This window comes from Rhinolophus hipposideros, assembly GCF_964194185.1.
Source record: "Rhinolophus hipposideros genome assembly, chromosome: 3".
Classification (NCBI taxonomy): domain Eukaryota; kingdom Metazoa; phylum Chordata; class Mammalia; order Chiroptera; family Rhinolophidae; genus Rhinolophus; species Rhinolophus hipposideros.
This window is the reverse complement of record NC_138049.1, coordinates 34494188-34520898: the sequence shown is the minus strand read 5'-3', so window position 1 is coordinate 34520898 and position 26711 is coordinate 34494188. Positions and strand designations below refer to the sequence as shown.

At 40.8% G+C, this 26711-nt stretch overlaps 2 protein-coding genes across 5 annotated transcripts in view; one reads left to right on the top strand and one right to left on the bottom strand.

Annotated features, from left to right (window-relative positions):
* TPD52L1 (TPD52 like 1) overlaps positions 1-3936 on the top strand; it is a 94958-nt gene extending 91022 nt beyond the window's left edge. For all 4 annotated transcript variants that reach the window (XM_081045132.1, XM_081045131.1, XM_081045133.1 and 1 more), the window contains one exon: positions 2683-3936. In XM_081045132.1, coding sequence (XP_080901258.1) covers positions 2683-2808 — 126 coding nt within the window. In that variant the 3' untranslated portion in view covers positions 2809-3936. The remainder of the gene's footprint in view (positions 1-2682) is intronic.
* A 493-nt stretch (positions 3937-4429) lies between these two features.
* HDDC2 (HD domain containing 2) lies at positions 4430-26382 on the bottom strand. Its single transcript, XM_081045134.1, has 6 exons — positions 26236-26382; positions 24934-25055; positions 23208-23310; positions 18366-18434; positions 10113-10251; positions 4430-6256 (listed from the first exon to the last, which is right to left on the bottom strand). The coding sequence occupies exons 1-6, from the start codon at positions 26317-26319 to the stop codon at positions 6159-6161; spliced, it is 615 nt and encodes a 204-aa protein (XP_080901260.1). The 5' UTR covers positions 26320-26382; the 3' UTR covers positions 4430-6158.
* Positions 26383-26711: the final 329 nt, after the last annotated feature.

Sequence of the window (26711 nt, the reverse complement as noted above, 5' to 3'; positions counted from 1 at the left end):
TATTTTCTTCACAGTTTACTTCTGTGTCCTAAGTCTTCTACAGAATTTCTGTAACTTTCTTCAGTTGTGAGGCTGTTTGCTGCTCAGGGAATGACTCAGGAATCAGTAAGGATGAGTGAAATTCCTTGCAGGCCTATATGCTACGCCTTCGTTCATACATACTGCTTTAAGCTTAATTTTTAAACCACCACTTAAAGGGCATTGTTCATATTTGTGTTCTATTAGAAATAATGTTCTGCAGTGAACCGAGGTCCATTCCTGCCATCTTCTCACACAGGCTGTCACACACTGTGTCATTTGCTTTCAAGTCGTTTTTGATTGTTCTTCCGTTCTACCCAATTCTGTAGATTGACTTTCCATGAAAAACTTCCTAGTTCATCATAATCATAAAATTTACTCCTTCTGCCATAAGCAGAATTACTTGATTACATCTCAGCTGGTGTCACCTGTACACTCAGTGAGCACACTTTTTATTTCATCTAAAACAGAGCAGATCCACAATCCGTTCCTATGTAATTGTATTTGGTATATTCTGCCATGTTCCAGTGAATGATAAGTAACCACTTCCCTTTCAACCGCCTTGCATCCATGTTAATCAGACCATATTTTTAGCAACTCCTTTTTGATGAATACATTGCATTTTTGCATGGCCTGAATGAAAAACTACTTAAAAAGGCAAGATATATTATACTTGTTTCTTTTTCTTTGTGTCTTTTCAACCAGTTATTATGACATCAGGAAGCCCCAATTCAGTAATTCAAATAAAATTTTTTGCAAAGGACAATTATAATTTTGAGGACAAAGTGACAAATTATTGGATGAAAAACTATTACGAAGGGAAGGGTCCAGGAGAGGTTTATTGTTCACATCTTTGCTTAAGCAGGTCCTTGCTTAAGGTATGGAAGTGTGATGTCACTAAATCCACAAGGCTAGGAAACCCCTTTATTCCACTTCCCTTTTGCCAAATTGCTGTATTTAAAAACGGTTCCCTCCTTTATTTTTCTATTTTGATGTGAGGAAATCAAGAACTAGGAGAGAAGAGTGAAACAGTGCCCAAAAGGAAACATCAGTAATTGGTATTCATTTAATTCAATACTGTGTGTGACTTCTATTGCAAAAGGGAAGACAAATAACATAAAGAGGAGAATGGGAACTATTAATAAGGTACATTACATTGGATTAATCTTGTTTCTCTCGGGAAAGAAATAAGCATACTGAAAAATCATAGTTGAAAGCATCCCCGCTTCTTTCAATGCAACAATTAACACCAATTGGGAGGAAAATCAAAGCTCTGTGCCAGAGCTAAGAACTAAGGCTCGTGGGCCAAATCTAGATGGTCACCTATTTTTGAATGGCCTATAAGCAAAGAATGGTTTTTACATTTTTTAATGGTTGAAAAAGAAAATCAAAGAATAATATTTTGTGATGTGTGAAAAATAAATTACGTGAAATTCACATTTCAGTGTCTCCATAGCCTTTTCTGAAACACAGCCATGCTCATTTACTTATGCATTGTTTTTGGCTGCTTTCTACCATGGTTGATTTGAGTATTTTTGACAGATACTATGTGATTCCCAAGCCTAAAATATTTACTATCTGTCACTTTCCAGAAGTTTCCCAACCTCCAGCAGAGGGAAAAATTCAATTTAGTAATTGAATTTAAAAGGCAGAGAGGGATTTTAGTGACAATTGGAGAAAAGTGTATGCTTGTTGTGCAGTGACTGGCATGCTTTTAAACCCTGGTTAAGGATTTAAAGGGCAGACCAAGCTGTAGGTAGATATTCTCCTGGGTGGTTTATATTCTTGTGATTCATCACTTTGGTATTACTGAGGTGTAGACAACATTTTGGGAATAGCGTCATCTATTCTATACCTTTCTCTACCTTAGTGTTTTTCCATACTGTCAATGCTTCAAGGAAAGCCAATGTGACCATTAATGACTTGCATTAAGTGTTTTGGACCATTCGATATTCTTTTGAAGGAGGAATCTTTCAAAATATTTAACTGTATTTCTTAATTATAAATTGATTTCTTCCTGAGTCTATTCTTATTAGCCAATAACAAGTCCTACACAAAGAGAGGGCCTCATAAAGCATCATAACTTTGCATTTTAAGGGATATTCCTCCTACAAAGGCAACTGTGGAGGAAGTTGTAAAGTGACCAGTGCTCAAGACTTCATCTCCAAATCTCAAAGCAGAGACCAGAAATCACATTAAGCTGAGCTACTGCTTTTTCAAGAGACATTTGTCAGAAATCCAGATTGCGGGCTACATCTCAAATAGAAAACCTAAGATAAAGTCATTTAAAGATACCCATACACTTGTAAAAGGTAACTATGTCTAAAATCCAGTTACGATTTGATTAAATTGATTCTCTGGGTGAGTGAGTAGATGGTGCAAATCCACAGATCTGGTTATGCTCCTGAAAGGAATTAAGAATCTTAAACGTAGAAGAGAGAGAGTGTTGTAAAAACTGTACAAAATGAGTTTCAAATCCAATCTCAGAACCCAAGTATGAATGACATCCTAGCACTCTGCTAAAGGAAACTAATTTCTCTGCATCCGTTTATATCACCTCTCAAGAAAAAAAAAAAAATATTTCTGAACTTGAAAGGAATCGAGCTTATAAAAAATTACAGAAATAATGAACTAACTGCGTTTTTGCGTCTCTGCTGGTTTCAGACGAAAGTAGGCGCAACCAACCACGGCGGAGGCAGCTTTGAAGAGGTGCTCAGCTCCACGGCCCACGCCAGCGCGCAGAGCTCGGCGGGAGACACCCCGCGAGCAGAGGAGGAACTGCGGTGTTAGAACCACCAGCCCGCAGCCACCTCCACAGGCTCACCACCGCCCGTGCACACCGGACGTGAAGACCCAAATCCCACTGGGAAAACCAGACCTTGACCTTGTTCTTCACACGGTCTCTCCGCAACGTTTAATAAAATGATTTCCATTTCTGTTTGTGTCGGTAATGGACCACTTGACTGTCACACTGCAGTGTTCATAGATTACCAGCTTTTAGAATGTCCTGACTTGAGCCGGTACACATACACTTGGTCAAGACCCTTCTCCTTTTTGTAATTCAACATGTTTTCCAAACATGAGCTATTAATTATCTGTTTTGACTTTCGCTTGGACTCCTTGACCCAGCTGAGTGAAGGCTGAGTGAGCATCCCCTTGCGGTTCAGTGAGTCCACTGGATGGAGCTCCTCTGTCTCCAGCAATGGGGGGACGCTGCAGATTTCATCAAATTACTTGTGATCTCCCTCACCTACATCAATGTAAGCAATTAAAATAATTGATTTTAATGATGACTTTGAAGTTTAAGTCTTCAGGGCTACTGATGACCTTAAAAGGTGGTAGCTATGATTCTGCAGATGTTATTTTAACTCAACTTCTGCTAATCTGATGAACATAAGAGAGGGAATGTAAGTAATTACAAACTCGGCTACCTTAGGATGCCAAAATCAATCTTCAACTCTAAAATTATCTCTAGTCTATATAGAATAGTAGTTAACTCAGGTAACTAGTACTAAGTAGGTAAGGGATATCTGCAAAGGGAATACAGGAACTAGAAAATGGGACAAGCGGAGTTCGGGAACCCCTTCCAGTTTATGAAATTGCTCACATGACTGAAAAAAAGCATTAATATAATCAGATTTCTGCAGTACCGTGTGTCTTCCACACATATGCTTCTCTTTTCTGAATGGGACATACATTTATTACTAGGTAGCAGACATGCATCCTACACATGCATTTTTTTCAAATGCACAGACTAGACCTACTAACTAAAACACAATTTAAATATATATTTACATATATCACATATATGTATAATAATCCATGTAATCCATAGCATATGTAATTAGTTTGTTCATTTTTAATTTGTTATTAAATAGAAGTGGATATATGTGAAATAAAGCTAATCTAAAAAATTCTAAAATGAATGGAGCAGGACAATCTGTACACCTAACCGAAAATCAAGCTGGTTCAGGGCCACATAATCTCTGCAGCCTGGACTTTGAGAGAGCTATGCGTCTGTAAACTTGAACCAGAGTGGACAACTGTGGACAAAGAAGCCATGCCAGTAGGAGCATTGGAGTTCTCCGTGATTTATCCTTCCAGCCTGCTGGTTGAAGCCAAACCCAGTCCCTCTGGTTTGTGACCATGTTGCTTGCCCACTGCTGTATGTGGGTACTTATTTCTCTGTGCCCAATCTGTACTTCTTGCCTGGTGCATTTGAAATAGTCACCTTTTGTAAACTCACTGCCACCTTCTTTTTGATCACACTGAGCACACTGCAATGTATTAGAAAAAGCAGAGTTATGGTACTGTAAACAAATCTCTTCATTCACCAATTCCCACGCACGGTAGATCTCTGAGATCACAGTATCAAAATTTGATAGAAAAACAATCAAGAAAGTTAGTGTTAATGCCTCAGAGCTTCAAATATATTTTAGCTGTTTATTTGAAACCATTCTTCATTCATCAGCTTTGTAAAAACTACATTCAATCACCAAAAATAATTGTAAAGGTATTTTTTTTAATTATTCACTCTGATCTGGGAGTGACAGAATGGCCGTGACATGAGTAGTCTTTTTTCATTTTGTGTGAATAAGCCACATCATCAATTAGAATAATCAAATCAGTTGTTGGTAGGTGGGTAGTCTTGTTTTAAAACATATTACCTCAGTAAGGAAGGCTTACAACTGTTTGAACCCTTTCCTGATAGGTAAATGGAAAACTGGGATAATGATTAAGTGACCAATATTAAGTCTGGCCCAGTAGATGCTTCCAAAGTTTCTCTGTGAATTTATGAAAACCACAGAAGGCAAAACAATCCAAATAAAACTCCTGGGCCACAGAAAATTTTTTTGGTTATAAATATTTGAACCTTATCTGGGGTTATTTTGTGTGCATGTTTTCATGCCAGGAGAAAAGTCTCCAAAATACTGATTAATGTAGTTCTGTTTTCCAACTAACCGTATCTCCCATAATAACCACACTTTGCTGATCCTGAACCATTTATCAGTTTACAGACTGTTGCTATGATGTAGCAGTATTTGGACGCAGAGCACCATTGCTCTTTTCAATGCAGAGCAGCTAGATGTGCACGTGTGTGCTGCTGTTGAAGAGATCGTGCACCCTGCTTCCAGCACATTGGGTATCCATGGATACTGCAGAGTTTCCAAAGAAACGCTGCCGAGAATTCTCACTATGCCAGCCTGAAAGCCCTTCTTCAAATGGCAAATGACATTTGCATTAAAGGGACAGTCATCATGTTCCACACCAAAATACTGAGCAGGTTTGCACAGAGAGCCTTCCCCTTCCTCGCCTTTCAATGACTGTACATGATTTAAAGGCAAGGGGGCAGATTCCTTATCCTATGAAAGGGAAATGAGAAGAAACCTTTTCTGATGTGTTCCCTATAGAAGACCCAGTGCCCCCAGCAATATTCTTCTTAGTATAAATTTCTTACCTGGTGATAAATGTTCTTATAACCAAGGTCTGAAGATCTGTAAATCAGACAGGGAAAAACAGAGGAAGACAAGTGGCATTTGAAAGTGCCCCAATTTATATCATCAAATGACAAAAAGGATTGGGGGTTAGGGGAAGGGAAGGAACCTGTTAGAGGTTTACCAGTCTATAATCGGGGGCCTAAAGCAAGAAAAAGTGAAAACTCTGGCTCCATTTCATCTGAGGAGAGAGTACAGTACCCCATTCTTTTTCCTGAATCCTTCTCATGAAGTCAGCTGAATAATCTGTTCTTAAAAGCAATCGTAATTAAATTTTCTATCATTCGATGAATCTGGCCCTCGTAGATATAGGGTATTAATGCAGAATTAGAAGATTTAAAATCTCTAATTAAAAAAATCTCTAAATTAAAAAAATATTCCAAAGTTTAAGGTTTTTAAATTTGTTTAATTTAGTTCATAAAAAGGCACGCACGCCCAAGTCTTCATCCATGCATTTCACGACCACATCCGGTACTGCAGCTTCTCTTATTGTCCAAATTGTACCACGTTTCTTGATGGAGTCCAGGGAATTGAAAATAAACAGATTCACATCGGAGGAAATCAACAGACCAACAGTGGCAAAACACAACACCATGAAATGGAAAAAAAAACGTTTGTTACAGGAGTGCAACAACACAGACCAGCTCAGGAACACGGCTCACTGGCGGTGGCTGCTATGTTAGCGTTTCTTTCTGCCTCAAGTTCAGAAACAAGCTGGACTATCTCAGGGTGACTGAATTTTCCTACAAGACAAGAAGACAGGAAACAGATAAGGACAAGAGAACACGTCAATTTCTCCAGCTTCATTCCAGTTCATCAGGGGCTCAATCCTATGATCTCGCCCACGCTTCACTCCAACACAGAAGAACACAATTCCAGGTCCGTCCTTCCGATTTGGAGAGGAGCCGAAGGGAACCACCGGGGAGTTTATTCTCCATCACCTCGCATGCCACTGTGCAAAATGATGAGTACTGAGCAAAGAACTGTCGATTAACAGAGCTAGGAGAAACTTTACCAGACAGCCTCTGAATGCCTCTATCAGAAACCACAGGGAAACTCACGTAGGACGGAGCCCAGAGAGCCCAGAGAACTGAAAACAATCTCTGCCTATTCTGAATCGGCACTTAATTGGAGGAACAAAGCACCTACATATAAAAAGACTAGAAGGAATATCCAGGGGGTCCTTCAGGATGCAAACAGGAACGCAAGCATGTCTCTTGCAAACATCTCTCCTGAAACCAGCTGATTGTGCTGTGTTGCCTGCTCCTCAGCCATCCCTAGAATTCTGCCTTGGGTGGCAACAAGGTCGAGCTCTCTTTTGTTAGGTGGATGGCGGCTAGCACCGGCATGTTAAAACCACCCTCTTCCCTGTCTGTTCTTACCAGTGCCTTGTGTTGCTTACTGTTCATTCCAATTTAAATCTAGTCCACGTATTCCCTATCCACAGCCTCTCTCTGAATGTTTCCTTCATTTTGGCCCTAACTCACACTTGGCTCGTCCTTGCCCTACAGGCCTCTGACATAGTGGCTCTTTTCCCTCACACTAGATTCTCACCCCAGGTGTGGACCTGTGCTCCACACTCCTCGTTAATCCCAGGTCATCCTCTGCCCCTCTGTGTAAAGGCCACGCTGCTAGACTGTTACTACATCACTATATCACCACGACTGCTCCTGACACCAGATAGCTAGCTCCACGTTGCTCAATCTGATAAGTACTCCTTCCCTCTTAAAACATTTTTTTTTTTAGTTTTTTTTCCCAATTTGTTGGGGTGACAATTGTTAGTGAAATTACATAGAGTTCAGGTGTACAATTCTGTATTACATCATCTGTAAATCCCATTGTGTGTTTTAAAACACTTTGTTCCCTTGGCTTTGGGGAACCCCTGAATTTCTTCCCCCAAACCCACTCTTCCCCCGTCTAGTGGCAACTCCATTCTTCCAGTTGCTCAGGCCAAAATCCTTGGACTCTCTTTATTAAACAAGCAACACAAAAATCCTGTCGACTCTATATTCAAAACATATCCAGAATCTGACCCCTTCTTACTTGTTCTACCACTACCACCCTGGTCTAAACCACTGTCTTTCTCACTAGGATACTGCAATAGCCCCCATCTGGTCTCCCTGTTTCCAGCACAAGTGACCCTTTGAAAACACAAGTCGTGTGACATTAGTCCTGTGCCCCACTTCCTCCCAGGGGTCCCCATCTCACTCAGCACAAGCCAATGTCCAGCGCTGGCCTGTGAGGCCCTGAGGCCCTCAGTGTACTGCTTTGGGCTCCTCTCCCACCCTCTCCTCTCATCCACTCCCATCAGCCACACTGGCCTCCATGCTGCTCCTCAACAAACAAGGTCTCACATAGAAAATACAGAAAAAGAAAGCACTAAGCTGTGATTGGATTAGAGAAATAAAAACGGAAGTATTACCAAACAAAGAAAGTCCTCTTCAAAACCCTCATACTGGTCGCAGTCTACACCTTCGTCGCTAATTAAACTCGTGTTGTTTTTTTCTTCAAGCATTATTGCAATAACAAACCATTTCTTACCGCAGTTACAGTACTTGTATTTATTAATTTTTTAAGAGGTCATGTACTAGAGTGGAAAGTGCAGTGAATTTTAATCTCAACTCATCTATGGGCATCTCACCCTCTTTCCAGGCTCAAATTTTTTCCTCAGTACAATGTGGAGTTTAAGCTAGATGACTCTTCCAGCTCCCACATTTTTTATTATACTCTTATTTTCATGTTTCATTTTCTACTTTTCATTGTGAACGTATCAAAATAAAAGGTTACAGTGTTAAATGCAAAACACCACATAACAGGACTTGTATTTTAGTTCTATTATTGGTGAAACATGCTAGCGTGGAACTCAATCATTGCTTAAAACCTGGTGAGCAAACCTTTTCTCTCAAGAGCCGGGGAGTAAATACTTCAGGCGTGGTGAACTGTGACTATATATGGTCTGTGTTGCCAGCTACTCACCTCTGCTGCTTAGCAGAAAAGCAGTATAGATAATTCATAAAGAACGAGTGTGGCTGTTTCAGTAAAACTTTATTTATACAAATAAACAGCAAGCTAATTTGGCTTGTAGGCCAGAGTTTACTGACCCCTGGTTTACAATGTTACTCATTTAACTTAAGTCAAACATTTCTGAGCACCACTGGTATCAAAGACAGACGGGACATAGCTGGTCTTGGCCATCAAATAGCTTACTATAGGGTGGGGTAAGCAAGTGGGGGTTTGGGAAGAGACCCAACGAGCAACATCATTAAGAAGAACGCAATTCAGACTGTGACAACACTATGGCAATCTCCAGGTCATGTGCAGATTGGGCAAAAAGAAGGGAACACTTCATTTTGACAGGGAGGATTAGGAAAGGAAACCAGAAAGATGAATGGCCTTAGACTACAGAGAGTTTCAGGCCACTCAAAAGTGTCAGGATTTGATTTGATTTGATTTGTTTTGGAAAAGGAAAGCCGCCCGAGTTTTTAAAACAAAGATGTGACCACATCTACATCTACAAAGGAGGAAAACACTGAGACATGCAGGATGAACTAGCGAGCCAGGCAGGTTAAGTTAGGGGGTTATAACAACAGTCCAATACAGAAACAATGAGGACCTTGTCTAGAGTAGAGGTAATGGGGCTGGAAAAGAGAGGAGGAAAATCAAACCAACGTCATTATCACGCAAACTGTATTTTGGACCATCATCTCTGAGCTGGGACCTTCCTCTATTTGGTGAGGCCACATGAGGTCCTGAGAGGTCCCAGAAAGGTTGTCTCTAACATACCCTGAGGAGAGATGGAGGCTGAGCAAAGCCTGAAGGGCGCCCAGGGAAAGGAGATGGAGTTTTACTCCAGGGAACAATACAAACATCAGCCATCACTAGTACAGGCTACTTCGCGCTTTACTCTGGAAACTATCAAAATGAAGTTAGCTAAGGATTATTGCCAGGTATTATTCTAAGCACTTCACATAAATGAACGCACTATCTCCTCAAATAACACTAGATTCTGTCATTATCCGCATTTTAAAAATAAGGAAAGTAAGGCCGAGAGCTAGGGTAAGTAATCTACTGCAAGTTACAGAGATTTTCGGTGGCAGAACCAGGATTCGAATACAAGCGGTTTGACTCCAGATCTGTGCTATGAAGCATTGTAATAACAGCGGTATGGTGACTACGGCCACTTGGGGTTTTCTTGTTTTAAATCTCTATTTCTACTTCCAGCTTACCTGACCTCCCATCTATGCAGCACTTATAGATCATACTGCACTTTCACACCCATTATCGCTCTTAAATCTCAAAACCAACCTATGACTTAAGTAGGGTAAACACTGTGATTTCCATTTTCCAAAGAGGACACAGAGAGGTCAGGAGACTGCCCAGGGGCACACAGCTAACAGCTGTGAATGTGAACCTGGCACTCAGATTCCACCGTGGCAGTACGCGCATGCACCAGGCCACTTCTCACCATGAATCCCACCACTGTTTTTGTTCGATGCTCCAGAAGGAAAGGGTCAGAAGAGGGTAACAACAGTACACTAAGGCAATGTGAGTCACTACACTAGGATTAAGCCAAACTGAAATAAAAATAGCATTGAGTACCTGCTGTGCCATCATAGAAGTCCTGCAGTCGCCCAGGCTTGTTCTCAAGGTCTTCATATTCCGATGCCTGAAGAATCATCTCGCATTGGTCCAGCTGCTTCACAAATTTGGCTTCTGCACTTGACTGGGTCTCATACTCCTAAGTAAAGGGACAATTAGAGCAGAATGATTAGGGCTGCGTGAGAGGATGCAATTCTGATTCTGGAACATGAAGTCAGTCTCAGCTAAAAGCACATCCTGTATTGGCCACATTTCTCCAGGGTATGCAGACCCTCACATGTACGCTTCACCTGTAATTTTACAGCCAACATCAGCACTCCATGCAAGAAGGATGTGTTGCTCAGTTTCACATGTTCCACCAGGTGCTTGGAAGTCTCACTTGTTCATATTGACACTTTCAAGCATTTTTCTTCCTGTTTAGTATCTTGTCTTCATTTCAAGATCATTATTCTCTAATCCACCTGAGTGGTGTAGGTCTTTTTAACGTCAAGCTAATATTTCATCCCATGCTTCTCAAATTATTTCTTCCTCCATGTACCATATTTTGCCATAGATAATGTGCACTATTCTGCCCAAATTTGTGAGGGAAAATAAGAATGTGCATTATACATCGGTAGTACTAATTCCGTTTCCCTGAAAGTTTGGGCCAAAAATGTGGGTGCGCATTATACACAGCATTACACACGGCAAAATACGGTAATTTCAGGTTTCCTTTTCCTTTTTAAGTGAATTTCTAGCTTTCTCATTTAATTGTGGTTATCACTTTACACTAAGAATCTCTGTCCTTACTTTCCAAATAGGAAAGATTTAATCAAGTCTCTAAATTATGACTCTTGAGGATCTAGTCAGGATCTGTGAATTCTTCACGCAGTGCTGTGTGCGCATGTGTTGGTGGCAGGGAGGTGATGAAGGGAGTGGACAGCAGCAGCTTTTTTACCTTCCCTCTTCCCACTGCCCTCCCTCCTCAGTGCAGATCTGAAACAAGAAGCTACAGGAAGTCTGCTTCTTGACAGCACGACACATGCCACACAACCACAAGCCAATTAATACTATATAGAATCATTCTCCTATTAAGACCAAAGTGTTCCCAACTGGATTCCCTGCAAAGTTCTCATTTGTAATTCCACCCCAGATGTGTTCAGATAATGAACCTGTCATGCTTTCTTGGCAGGATAATGGGATGTGAATCACTGAAGATTTTTATTAAATGTCTTATTCTTAAAAAGGCAGCTATTTGAATTTTGATAGAGCTTAAAATTATACAGGAAAATAATTTTAGTATGAAACCAAATACAATTTGTTTTATTTCAAAGGCACTTAGAAATAATTCATTTAATTTAAATTTGTATTTATATTATAGTTATGTATGTATATTTAATAAGTTCAAATTCATTATTAAACAAAAAGAAATAGAATACTCTAAGCATAGCAGTCCAGGATTTTTCTCTGTTGAAAGTGAGAAAAAAGATTACAAGACCATTAGGAAATAACACAGTCTAGTGAAACTACATATTTCTTTTAAAAATATAAATTGCTGGTTTTTCTCTCAAAAAATGATACTGGGATTCCCCAATTTCATTTTCCAATAAGGAGGCAGAGCAGGGAGAAGAGCACTGCAGACAAAGCTCTAGAAGTAAGAAGGAGCCATGGCATCTTTGGGGAACTTACTGCAAATAATGGCAGGACGAAGTATTGAAGGGAGGAGGGGGAACAAGAAGAGGCTGAAGGTGGAGGAAGAGCCAGCTCCTGAATGGGCTTGTGGTTTGTGCTATGGGGTCTCAGGTTATCCTGCAGCGACTGGACGTCACCGAAAGGTTTCAAGCAAGAAGTGTCATGATCAGATTTGTATTTCAGAAACATCAGTCTAGTTGCAGCATGGAAAATAGGTACACTGGAAGCAGAAAAATCAGGTTGAGACTTTGTAGCACTAGCAGAGAAGTTATGAGAATCTGGTCTGACCTCAGAGGATAGCAATGAACATGGGGGAAAGGGGGCAGATTTGAGAAATGTTAAGGATAAAGAAGCAAATGAAAATGTAAAAGGGAATTAAAGGGAGAGTCAAAAGTGACTCCCTAGTTTCTGGCTTGGGTAATTCAATAGGGAGCAAAATAGAGAAGCTGCCAAAAAAAAAACAACCAAAAAAAAACCCTTGAGAGAACCAAGAAATAGCAAAACCAAAACCTGTATGGATAACATTTATAACAAAACTGAGGGACATAACATTACCATGAATTGCAAAATATATATGAGTGGGGACAAACCACTTCCAGCCATAGGCCTGCGTGCAACCAGTCTCTGTCAGGAAGCCAGGGGGAGCAACAGGGCATCTGATGGACTTAAGAATAGGAGAATCTCCAAAGAGCCGACACGTGTTCATAGAATTGTCACATTTTAAGAACAGAGGAAAACACTAGAGGGATTTTGTCCACTCCAACAGCAGCTGATTTAAGCCCAGCCCTGGTGAATTCGCCAGTCTGGCCTGATGTGGCTCCTTTCCAGGACAGGGCCCCACACGAAGAGAAAATTCTAGGAGTGGAATCAAAATTGAGTGGGATAAGGATAATAGAAATAAAGAAAAGGTCCAGATAAAAGTGGGGAAGGGGCACAAAGTCAGGAAATCTCTGAAAGCAAGCCACCATGTTTTTAACACTACATTAAAACAAAACAAACAAAAAACAGAAGAGGAAGCTCTGTGAAGTTAAAAAAGCTATCTGAACCAGTGTCCTTCCCAAAGTTCAGTAAAACTAATATATATCAAAATGAGCAACAAAAAAAGCACAGAGGTCAGATTCCATATGAATTTACCACAAGACAGAGAATAGGGAAAAAAATAACATCTTTACACACATTGACATCAGAAAGACATTCTCAATCTTTTTCTAAAAGGATCAAATCTACATCAAATTACTTATTTCAAAAAGAACTAAAAGATATTAAGAAAATAAGATGAAAGAGCAACATAAAATCAATTAGCGATAAAAGAAAAAGTCATTTTAGAAATGAAGATTAAGCAATAAAGAACACGGATAATTAAACATGATAAACAACGCCTTACAAAGAAGACATTGAAAAAGCAGGTTAAGTTTAAAAGTCAAAAATAAATAAAGAAGATAATAAAGGATTGGAAAGGTGACAAATACTGAAGACAGGCAAAGATGAACCAACAAAGACGAAAGCAAAAATTGTATTCATGAAATTTTTCTTGAAATTAAAAAAAAAATTGGAAGTATATATTAAAAATGGATATTACCCCAAATAACCAACACAAAGACACACTCCAATAAAATTATCTAAAAAAATAATTAACCCAGAATGTCCAACACAAAGAAATATTCTAATAAAATAATCTTTAAAAAATCCTTTAGACACCTATGCAAAAAGAGTATCTGATATATAAGGAAAGTAAAATTATGATCAGAGTTTGACAATGCTTGAAAACAAGAAAATGGAAGTAACATATTTAAGATATTCAAGGAACGCAACTGGAAGCCAAGGATTTTATATCAAGCGAAAATGACCTTCAAGTATAAAGAACAAAGAGGAACTTTTGAAAACATTCAAGATTTAGAGAATATTATTCCTGTGAGCCTTTCTTGAAGAACCTACCAGACAACAAGTTCCAGACAACCAGAACGACTGGGCAGAGATTAACGTTAAGGACTGGTGGTGAGCATCACTACGTAGTTACCTGCAGAACTAAGATTAAATGAGGTTTAACAGAGAAAGGTTATGGTATGTAATGGTTAAATGTATTGACAATGTAGATATAGTACAACTATAAAAAAAAAATAGGGGGAGAATGGACATAGCACAGACAAAACAATTTTTTAAATTGTTCTCAATCAGAATTGACGATGGTGGTATATACAATTGTTATTCTTAAGTAGGCACATGTGTAAAAAGGGATACAGCCTGTAGCTAGGATTCCTGGTATAAAAGAAAGGATATGCAACATAATATATAAGAGGTTAAGTAAAAATTGTGTAGTTCTGAATTTAAAATATCACTATGAACTTGAGATATATAGTATATAGATATATGCATATACATAGATATCTATATATCTACATCCATATAGGTATATAGATATATCTGTATGTATCTCCTAGCCCTGTCCACTAAAAAGTACAGAAACAATAAGCAACTCAATAGCAAGCAGCATCCCTAGTGTCCATCTTGTGGTCTTGAAATAAAATTTTCTACTTAAAAATAAATAAAAAACAAAACAGGAGGTCTGGCCAGAGACTGGTCAAAATGAATGAAGCTGGAACATGCTGCCACTCCTGCCATCAAAGAAGCTGTCAAAGTGAAGCATTTTTACACCTTTCCAATATGAACTGTAAACAAAGAGTAGATGAGAAAGAAGCATCTGGTAATAAAGTCATTCCAGCTACAAAATGAACACAAAATAAAAACATTGGATTACCATTTTACAACCCCAAAGGATTAAGGGATATAAGGATCAAGAAAACTCAGACATTATGAGCCTCGTGATGAAAGAATCCAACACCACCTAGAGTTTTGCCAAAAGGATCCAACCTGAGCCGGATCCAGCCTCTGGATGCAGCTGCCAATCTGCAGAAAATAAAAGGACAGAGAAACACAAACTGCATCCTGAGTGTACAACTGGCCAAACCCAGAGAATGGGAAACTTTATAGGCTAAATGGTCTGGATTCTTCAACAGATAACTTGTAAGAAAAAGAAAGGGATGGGGTGGGGTGGGTGGTAGAGACTGTACATTAAAAGATATTTAAAAGACATATTAAGCTTTACAAAAATGGGCAAGATCAAACTAAAGTATCTAAGGAGGAGCACTTGGGTGATAAAACCATAAATTCAAGTGATCACTATGAAAATCAGGGTAGTGATTACTTCCAGAGAAAGGGAAGGGTTGCATGGGGTCAGGGAATAGGAAAGTGCTCCTGGGAAAAATGACAAAGTGCCAGACCTTGACTTGGATGGTAGTTATAAGGAAGCTATCTTTCTAAGAATTCCCTATGCTATATATTATTTTCTGTGTGAGTTTATGTGGTTTGCTTTTCAAGAAAAGGATTTAAAATAATAAAAACGGCCACAATGAGTGGGGCCATGAACCTGTTAAGGCTTCTGTGGCTATTGAGGTAGAGCTGTTGGATTCATGAGTCTGGAGCCTAAGAGGAAGATTCTCTGGAAGAATGTATGGAATGATCAGCACATGATCACTGAAGCCTACGAGAAGTGTGTAGAAAAGAGATGGTGGCCAAGGACACAGCCCTGAAGAGGAACAAGGTTCTGAAGAGATGGGCCAAGGAAGAGGAGCACGTGAAGAAGGAACAGCCAGAAAGGAGCAAAGAAAATCAGGAGGGAGCAATGTCACAGACCTGAGGGATGAGAGAACGTCCATAACGAGTGGCAACATCGCCTGTGAAGCCAGGGTGTTGAGTGGCACGTGGCAGAGACGGGCTTGCTAGATGGAGTCACACAGAGGAGACGTGACCTTGTCAAGAGCAGGGCATGGTGAGGCTAAGTCACACTGGTGGGCTGTGAGGAAACAGTCAGGGAGTGTGGACAATGAAGAGAAGAAGGGGAATGTGGCATCCAAGGAGATTTATTTCATAATCGGGTTGTGCGAACATATTTTACAAGACTCACAAAAAGCTCAAAAAGCTCCCATCTGACAGCATGTCTAAACAAAAGAAGGAAGATTACTTGCTATAAAGTTGGGGGAGAAATGGCAAAGTTGGTGGTTGAACAGAGAGATAGACAGTTGCTGAGCCAGAGAAAGAGGTGACTGGGTGCCACTGAGGAGGTGCTGGCAGCTCTGAGGCTCAGTGGAGCTCGGAAGCCTTGAGGGGTGGTGACTCCAGTTCCTAAGTGGGGGATGGGAGGGTCCCTCCATCAGCACTCTGCCGCCATCAGGTGGGAGAGGAAGACCGATGACAGACATGACTCAGACTGGGGTTTTGGAGAGCAACAGAAGGATCAGGAGTTCAAGCAGGAAAGAGGTGCAGGTTCCAGGTCCTGAAAATGGAGGACTAAAGCAAAAAGAAGGGGAGGAGAGGAGAGGAAAAGTTTCTTCCCTCTCCCTTGGGGAAAGGCTGGCCCTGACTAAAGCTGACATGTATATGAAGTTTATCTCTTGCATCATCCGCTCTCCCTCCTAGTATCTCTCCCACCAGCATCCTCGTGTTGCTCTGCATTAAACTCTACAATAACATACGGTACCTGTACTTCAAAGGATAGAACAGAGACAGGTTTAAAAGAGTTCTTGTTAAGCTGACTGCATCTCCAGCTGACTGAACTTCAGACAATGTGGAGGAAAAATGGGGGTGGGGGGTGGGAAACAGTGCAAGGGCAGGCGGATGTGCCAGGCATTCGGCACAGGGGGCCAGGGGAGCGACTCCTGCTATGCCCAGGGACGCAAAGGGGTAAATAAAAGGGGGATTTATTTCTTCAAAGTGAAATGCAGGTGATGGGATAGGCCTCTTTCTGTGGTACTTTGAGAAAAAAATGAAAATGTTTTCTCTCGCCTTGCTGCAATTTGATTTCACACTTCTATGGCGAGAGATAAATTATAATCAAGGATGTTTAATTGCTTTAAACAGATGTGACCCTCTGGGCTAGTAGCTATTTATAGTGGTGAATAGCTGAGAATAACATTTCAGAAATCAATCAACTGGCATTTTCTATTAGTACTATTCTAAGTTTCATGGGTACGGAATGACCTTATTTTCTTAAACCAAAATCAGAACACATAAATTGGAGACAAGAAAAATACAGCTTATATACATCCGGCAATATTCTAAGTGCTTTACACATGCTAATTAAGTTGATTGACATATGACCCTGTAAGACAAGTATACTATTATTATTGCCATTTTGTAGATGAGGAAATTAAGGCACAGAGAGGTTCAGTAAGTTACCCAAGATCGCACAGCTAGTAAACAGAGGAACCAGTATTTGAACCAAATCTGATACTGAATATTGGACATGAATTATAAAAATGCTTAAGTTAATGTAAGACTGCATACCAGGTTGAATAGTGTTCCCCCCAAATTCACGTCTACCTAGAACCTACGAATGCAAACTTATTTGTAAATAGGGTCTTTGTAATGAAATGAAGATAAATTCATACTGGATTAGGATGGACCCTAATCCAATGACTGGTGTCCTTATAAGAGGGAAATTTGGGTACAGATTTGGACACAGGGAGAACACCATCTGACTATGGAGTCAGAGATTGGAGCAATGTGTCTATAGGACAAGGAATGCCAAAGCTAGAAGAGGCATTCATCAGAAGATAGGGAAAGGCAAGGAAAAGATCCTCCTCTAGAGATTTCAGAGAGCATGGTCCTGCTGACACCTTGATTTTGGACTTGTAGCCTCCAGAAATGTGAGACCATACACTTCTATTGTTTTAAGCCATCCAAGTTTGTGGTAATTGTTACAGCTGCCCTTGGAAACTAAGACAGTCTCTTACTAATAAGTAACTGACACAGTATCATGAGTACAATAGAACTATAAATGCTTGTTCAATTAACCAACATACAGCATAATGACATAAAAAAAATGCTGAACTAGGAGATGGGCTTGTGGCCGAGCTTTGTCATCTACTAGCTAAGAGACCTTGGGCAAGGTAAGGCACTTCAGCCCTTAGTCTTCTTATCCATAAAATAAAGGAGTTGGAAATGGGTTTTCTTTCAGTTTTAACTTTATAAAATTCCAACAGATATGGTAAAGAGCCATAGAGACAAAACACAGAAACAATTTTAAAAATAGGTAAGACTATAATAAAGTATCCATTTCATGGTATCAGAGAAAGGAGAGAGAGAGAGAGAGAGAGAGAGAGAGAGAGAGAGAGAGAGAGAGAAATGAATTAGTTTCCTATGGCTGCTGTATACAGTACCACAAAATGGATGGGTGGCTTAAGCAACAAAAATTTATTGTCTCATAATTCTGGAAGCGAGAAGTTGAAAATTAAGGTATTGTCAGGGTTGGAGGTGAAAGCAGTACATCAGGAAATCCAGGGGCTGTGAGTCAGGATCGATTCAAGGCATTATGATGAGAAGGGAAACGGGGAAATTGGAGGGAAGAAAAATTTCTATTACTCATGAGAAATTCCTGCAGCAGCTGAAAGGTGAGAAACAGACGCAAACCAGAAAATGGTAAGTTAGAGACAGCTTGTTAAGATAATATGAATTAACTAAAACGTTGATAAGGCACATAAACTCAGTTACAATAAATAAAAAGCAACCCGTCATATATATACTTACTTCCCAAAGTTCATAGAGCTCCTTTCCAAGATCCTTTGAGAGAAGCTGGGTCAGCTGCTTCATAGCTTCCTGAAATATCAAATCATTATTTTAATCATGTTCCCATTTATCTAAGTTAACAATACATATACGAAGCCAAGTAAAGGGCTCAAACTCTTACAAATAACTTCCAAAGGGGCAGCAGAATATTGGATAATATTTATGGCTCACAAAAAGGGCAATTGTGTACATTAAGTAAATAAGTGTAAAGTAAATAAGTGAAGCCCATCACTGAGCCTGCAGCACACCACACACAAAAAATGACAAAAAGGAAGGTGTGAGATGGTTATACAAATATCAGAAATGAGGCAAAGGATTTTTTACATCTTGTGGATAGGTCACAAGATGCCCACATAAATTTCAATCATAAGCTTACGTACTAGAGTTCAAAACGAACCTGAGAGTGGGGAGAATAGGAAAATAACTTTGAATTACCAAGCTCAAAGAAATGTTTTGTACTCTATTTTCATTTTCTATTGTTAATGTTTTTATTGCAAAATGTAAAGCACCACACAAATGAGCAGTTGTCATTAACATAAAGGAAATTACATGACAGCATCTTGTAGGCTCAGACTCACAGGCTGAAAAGGGATATTAAAGGGTAATTAGCCAAACCATCCATGTAGCAGCACCTGAATCCTTCAACCGCATCACCAAACACTTCTTGCCCTCCCCCCACAAACATGTCTGGTGATGGGAACCTAGCACCTCAAGACATTGCCAAATGGGCTTTAGGTAGCACTGACAGAAAGTACTTTCTTTTATCAAGCTGAAAATTGTCCCTGTAGTTCTTCCACTGTACCTAACCCCATCCCTCGTGTTTTCCTCCCTATCACACAAACACAATGTCAAACAGGTGGGCAGTGACCCAGGGGCCAGAATCTCTTGCGGCTAGTGATTGGTCCAAGGAATAGCCATGTAACATAAACCAGTCACTCGGGGGCCATCTGCATGATCTGTCCAGCAGAGGTTGGGAGAGAAACCGAAAGTAGAAACCTGCAAGAGCAAAACCCTAAGAGAAGCGGGTAAGCGAGAATGAGGGAATGGAGGGTGTTTGGTATTTGTTTCTCTTCTCTGACGTTCCAGCAGCCACCCTCATTCCCATCACTTCCTTCATTTCTGTATTGCTCCGATGTCCTATTTTGAGGGCATAAGGTCTGTTGCAAGTTACCCTCAAATGGCTTCAAATCCCTTGACCATCTTCATCCTACAACTCTTAATCTGCTTCAGTTCTAACCAGAGGTTAGGGTCCTTGAAAAGAATACAGTTGTAAGAACTGCTTTTGACAAAGTGGTTATATAAAAGTGGCGAAGATCTTATATAAAATCAAAGTGAACTGGGGAAAATCAACGAAAATAAAAGTGGGTACCTGTGTTTATATTTATTTATTATTGGCAGGAAAAATGTTATAGAACACAACCACTTGAGAGCAAAACATGTTTCCCAGTGTCCACAATCTGCTCTTGCACGTATAACTTCACCACCTGGAATGACTTGTAGCATCACACCACCGCTAGAGGTAGGAAATTTAGGTGATTTTGTACCTGCATCTCCCTTCTTTGTCATAAATCTTGGGTGAAATACTTGAGAAAATACTTTGCATTTTCAAAAATTAAAGCTGTCTTCATAAATAGTTCACCTTTCTTTCCACTATTCCAAAACACAAGTTTGCCCATTGCTTTTGTTTGAAAAGAATGAAATGAATAACATATATGCATGGGTATGTAAATCTAAACTTTTAGAATACAAACATAAAAGTCCTGCTTTGACAGTGATTTTTTTATTCCATTTCAGGGATGCACGCTGCACTTAATGTAGCTACTAATGTGTAGTCTGATCACAGCAGAACAGAATGAAACCATAGCCTCCTCATACGAGACGCTGTATTTCTATAAACGCAACCTAAGACTAAACTGGCTTTTTGGAGATCACATCCAATTACTGACTTATTAATAAGCTTTCTGTTGACTAAAATCATCATGTCCATTAAAAAAAAACAAAAAAAAAAACAAAACAGAACAGATAAATGTTGTTGCTCTCTTCCAGAAATTGAGCAACGATTTTCTGGATCTAAACACAACGATATCATTTGTTATGATACAATCAGAATTGCATTTTGAGACCTCTCAGGTAGTCAAGATTCCTTGTTTGGCAGCATATGCCACAGACGCCTGCCCACCTTTTTCCATGAACCCTTTTCTCCATCTTGCCAGGTTCAAGCTCATAACAAAGTTTGGCTCTTCTCCTTTTAACCTCTCGGTTCTTGCAACTTGAACCCTCGCAGATACATACATACCCTGACTCTCCTCCCATCTTAGTAAGTTTTTCCCTTTGCAAAGCTATATAATAACCTGCAACGGCTGTATTCCAGCGTCCAGTTCCATCCCACCAGTTCCTGATGATCTCGACCAGGCATCCTTCACGAACTCAGGTTGTACACAATATAAAGTATATTGTATCCAGTTTAGGAGGGGGCTCATACTGCAAGCATTGCTTTTGGACCCTAAATTTCCCCTTCTATGCCTTCACCCTCCATTTCATCCTAACACCCGTTCTCTTCCAAAACAGCCAGTCTTCCAAATTTTATCAAGTGCTTTTCCTCCCTCCTCCTTCAGCTGAAAGCCTTCCTGAAGTCGTCAGCCAGCCTCTGGGCAAATGATGCTTCCTGGTTCTCATTACGTGCATCCCACCTCAACCAAGAAACCCTCAATTATCTGAATGCATGATTCAGACATCCGTATCTTACTCATAAACACCCTCTGCATAAAGAATGGTTCACCTCCCAGATCTTTCTGTTCCCAAATCCTAGCCAGCAGGATTTAATATCAGCACTCACCAAGCCTTTGGTTTCTTATCCAAGACCTTGTGGCTCTCTAAGAGGTTTCCCGTCTGTCCCTTCTGATTAAGTTATTAATTATCCTATGAATCAGGAGGCGTGGGCAGCATCCAGTAGGATTCATGAGGCCAGAAACGTTTTTCATCATCACCAGGATACATGACTGGGAAAACAGCAACACTCTGACGGTTCAGGTCCACTCTCTGCCCCTCCATGGGGACGAGCACTCAGCTCGTCAGGACAGTAGTAGGTCTTTCACCTCCAGTGGTTGGAAATCCTTCCTCCTGACTCTTTTTTTCTTCAGAAACTTCTGACTTGTTTGTTTGTGGAGTAAGCTTCAAATTCACTATATACCTACATAGGGACAGCTTGTCTTTTCTTCTTCCTCGGTGTCACTTTAAGGTCTTTCATTACCCACTGGTACTTCAGTATATGATTTCTCCTCCACAATGTCCAGATTTACCACTGAGCAAAACTATCATATATCCTGAACCGAGCTGTATAATTGAGAGGTTTTCCCGCTTTTCTTCCTCTATGTCATAGCATCATCCTCTGGTTCAGGGCTAATTCCTTTCTATAACTCAGTATCTTGAGCTAATTAGTTTCTTTCTAAATTAATTCTGTCAATCAAGCAAGGAATTTTTTATTTTTTTAAGAATAGCTTTTAATCTTTTTAGATTTTTTTTTCTTTTTAATTTAGTTTTCAGGTATAGTTGACATACAATAGTGTATTCGTTTCAGGTGTACAACATAGTGATCAGATATTTATATACTTTACGAAGTGATCACCCCACAACGAGTCTAAACTACAGAGAAACATTTCCTTAGTTTCCTCCCTTTTTACAGGCTGTCATGATGCTGAGCCTGTATTCTGGACTTGCATTTTGGAAGAACACATTCCTTACACTATTCCTCTTCTTCCCATAATTTAGAATGTGTTGGATCTCCTACATTGGGATTCCTTGTGGATTTTCTTGCCTCTAGAAAGGCAAAAATGCTGCTGGTTACTGAGATCATCTCCCCCCAGGTCTGAGAACAGCTATTTAAGGCCACCTGCCCTGTTAAACCATCTTGATAAAGGATGTGTCCACTTAGCAATTTAGGATCTCTGGCCTATAAGAAAAGTAGCTTGCAATAATCCCTGAATTGAGAACCAGCCATTTAGTATTATTTAAAAAAAAAAAAAAAAATCTTCCTGGATTTTCCAGCCTCTCCTTCAAATATGTTTTCCTCTTTGGTCCTGGCCTCTGGGTTTAGAGGCCAAATTGGTAACTGATTTAATATTGTATTGATGCTGTTCATTTCTTACTAACACAAATATTTTTCTTTACTTCTAACCACTAAATGACTAATTTAAAATTCATCAAATGATAATTATAAAAATGACTGTACTTATAATTTATAGAACTTTTCTCCAAAGAGCATAACTCACATGGAGAATTCCTCCAAGTTCCAGCTATCTCCATTGTTCTAATGAAAGCCGTGCTATCTATGTCCACATACTGATGAGAACTGACACCAACACAGTTTCCTCTCCCTGAGAGCAGGCATACTTTCCTGTCCGTGTGTTAAATAAGGTTGAGGATGTGCAAAAACCAATTCATTCTCGCTCCAGGAAATCCCTGCTTCTGGAAGATAAGACAGCAAACCACCCAAAATAGAGTAAACACTAATGGCTTACTTTTCAAGAGTCTATTTAAGACTTTGCCTCCCCAGTCCCACCAACCCAAAGCTACCGTGTCCTAACTCTATGCAGTCTCAGCTAGTTACCCATCTTCTAAGATCCACCTAAACATCCTCTAGCCCAGACCCTAAAACTCTATAAACAGCCTCCCCTGACCTTCCCTTCCTGAGACACTGAGACTGTCAAAGTGTTGCCCTGACTCCAACAGATCTGATAAACTTAGCTTTGCTTCAGCAACAGGTTTTTCTGGTGGTCTCCTGGACAATCAAGAGTCAACACTGACCTCTTCTCGCCTATGTTTTTCTTCTTTGGGGATGTTATCTGCTGGTGCTATGTCCCCAACGATGCATTCTGCCATATCGTGAACCAGGGCTAGGCGTACACATCTGACCAGGCAAGAAATGGTGAATAATTACACAGAATTATATTCACTACAAATTACTTCTCTAAAGTAATTATATTCTGCCAACCTTCAAAAGTTCTGAATCAAAACTGCTAGACAATATTCAACACAATACATGAGAGTGCAGGAGAAATTGTTAGCCTGTATTTTATTTTTAAAATGGCTGCTTTCTCAAATATCATTTTAAAAGACTGATAAGTTCAGATTACAAAGCTAGGAGATGATCAAGTTATAGCATTTACTTACTGATACAAAATTCAGAAATAATTATTTCCTCAATAAAATAGTTAGCTGTCAAAATGAGGCCCTTTCTAGAGAAATGAACAGAGGTGGACAGATGGGGGCTTAAATCCAGGAAACATTTTATTAGCTGTGTGACCTTTGCCACGTTACATAATTTCTTTAAATGCTAAGTTTTCTCAGCCTTCATTTTATCATCTATAAAAAAAGAATATACTTCATAAGCTTAGTATGAAAATTAAATTTGAGAATTTAAGTTCCTGGCACATGTTGATCATTCAAAAAATGGCTATGATTCTTAGTGATAATGATTAGTAATTAGGATAACCATCATCAAAATCAATGAAGGCGGGTCATGAGATAAACGCCTCAGAAGGCCAGGTTGTTTCACATTCCTACTATTACCAAGACAGTACAGGCCTAACCTACTCCTCTTAGGTTTCCCCACCTAGTCTCTCTCTCATCCACTTCAAATCACAGACTACTCTTAGGTTTATCTCCATTCGACACGTGTACTTATGGCAAAAATCTCAGCTCCACATTATCTACAGGGTACAGGGATTCTCAGTCTCCCTAAACAACCTTTGATGCAATTAAATTGATTTACCTATCATTTTCAGTGTATTTTCCTGCCATCAGGGTTTTGGTTTCTATGCCCTTCCTTCTGCGTGCTGTGCCTTCTACTTCTCTGTTTAATCTAATCAACCCTTCTGAGCTCATCTCCGATTCTATCACCTCCAATAAGATCACCCAAGAACAGGTGATCTCTCCTGTTAGAATATCATGCTAAGTTTCTAACATAACTTATTTTGTGCTTTTTATAGAAGCCACTCTGGGCCTGTGTCATTCTTTTAGGATTTATTTACTGTCTTATATTGCTAGGAAACTTTGACCTGTGCTCAAAAAGCATTCTAAACACGGTCGATTGACCAAAGGAAGAGAGGATATCTCTTTCTCGGTTACACCTTGTACATATCATTGTAAAATGTCACCTCACAGGTGGGTGCTACTATTCATAAAAATGGGCTAGATAAAAGCCCACAGTATACTAATATAATCATAGAATTTTACACATAACACACTCATCTGCAAAGTCCCTTGAAACCTTCATATCACCCTTACGTTTCCTTAAGACCAAGGCAGGCTCTTTCACTTACCAAGAGAAAACCCAGAGTACAATTAATAACAGAAGCAATCAACACACATAGTTCCCCTTCCCACATCCTAAATCTGTATGGTTTGCCTCCAATACTGTTTCTTGATATATGAAATTAATCTACAAGAATTTGACACAGGCCTCAGTCATGAAAAGCAGTGCATCATCATAGACCAGAGGCCCTACCAAGCACCAAAGTTCCCAGCTTACCGGTCTTTGTTAAGATGGTCATCTTTGGTCACCAGAGCCATAACTGCCATCCTGTACATGTGATCTGATACACTCTCTGGACTCTCAACATTTCTATACACCCAGCCAGTCCGTGGGACTCTCTGATAAAAAATGAAGCAGAAAAAAGAAGTTTATAAAAATAAATATTTTAACTACTTGCTATGCTCTTCAACTGTAAGTCCAGGGAATAAGGCACAGAAACAGGGTAATGGTTTCAGAACATATTAAGAAAACACTTAACTAGCCAAAATGTTTGATATCTGTAATCAAATAAACAAGTGAAGTCACTTGTTTATTTACTCTGTGTTACTGAAGTATAAATTATAGAACATGCAAGTCCTTTAGACATAAAAACAAAAGAGTGGAGTAGATTACTTTTCTGAACTACAAGAGTTGGAAAGTTTTGCCCTCAAACAACCTCATTAGACAGACACAAGTAGAAACTACTGTGGTGAAAGCTTGAACTGGAACAACTGACAGACTTCCAAATTTTGAAGCAGAAGGAATAAAGGCATATCTAACGGCTCCATGCTACCAGCAATCATGACTCTTCTTTTTATTCAGATCATAATGGGATCTCGTGAGGCTGCACCTTCTCCTCAGAAGTCTGCATTTCTGAAGACTTTTATAAACGTGAGCGATAGCAGCATAAAACAGATCATCTGCTTTGAACGTGGAGAAATTCTGCAAAATCACGAAGGGGCGGCCGAGGAGGCAGAGGCACGGTGTACACACACAGGAATGTAATGTCAGAGTCCTGTTACTTGTGGAAGGAAGTGGGGGGCAGATGTGAGCGGCCCACTGGAAATCTGCAGGACCCGTGTGTTCTCATCTTCCCACCTGCCGCCCAGAAACCCGTCCCCGCCGGCCCCGTTGCGGGGTCGTGACTCCCAAATGCCTTCTACCGAGGGCATTCTCGGGCCAGGGCCGAGGGTGCCGCAGCCACCGCGCCGGCCACTCCCCAGAAACCCCGAGTGGCCGCCGGGGCTGGCCCCTGGCCGAGCACCGTGCCGGCCTCCGACACCGGATGCTCTGCGGTGTGGACCCCAGCCGGCCTGGGGCGGGCCTGGCAGCCCCGCCGCTCGGGAACCCCGGCCCGCTTCCTGCGCCTGCAGTCCGGGCGCACCACAGCACCCACGGGCGTTTCCTTTCCCGAGTCAAGGGGACGCGGCGGGCGGTGAAGGCCCAGCGGAGAGCGGGAGTCTCGTAGCCCCGCGGCCGCACAGGCCTCTCCCCGTGCGGCCGGCCCGGGCCCCGGACAACCCGCCGTCGCCCTCTCACCTTAAGCTGCCCCACCAGCCGCAGAAACTGCAGCAGGTTCCGGGCCCCGCGGCCCGACGCCGCAGCAGCGGAGGCCGAAGCCATGTGGCCACGGATCCGGACAGGGCGGAGCAGGCCGCGGCCACCGCCTGAAGCTCCTCCCTGTCCCGCCTCCCATCCACCCTTTAGTCCTCCTCCTCCTCCCCTGCCCCCTCCTCCCCGTTCCTCCATCCACCCCTCCCCGCCCTTCTTCTCCTTTCTCTTCCTCCTTCTCTCACCCTGGGTTTCCCACACCCCCTGTCCTGTCTTGCACCTTCCTGGCCTTGCTGGCTGCCCCTTGAGCGTCGTACCATCCATCCATGGTAGTAGATACAATGCTTGGCACCTACTAGGCACTCATTATTTGTTCGCTAAACTCCATTCAGCTGAAATCCATCAAACTTTTAAAAAGAAAGCAGTTCCAGGGGAGGGGCCTAGAGCCTGTGTGTGTTTGGAGG

Coding starts and splice junctions, on each gene's coding strand:
- HDDC2 (XM_081045134.1), bottom strand. CDS start 26,319: ATGGCTTCGGCCTCCGCTGCTGCGGCGTCGGGCCGCGGGGCCCGGAAC. Junction 18,435..23,207: donor AAAAACATAGGCGAGAAGAG/GTCAGTGTTGAC, acceptor TTGATATTTCAG/GAAGCTATGAAGCAGCTGAC. Junction 6,257..10,112: donor CTTCTATGATGGCACAGCAG/GTACTCAATGCT, acceptor CTTGTCTTGTAG/GAAAATTCAGTCACCCTGAG.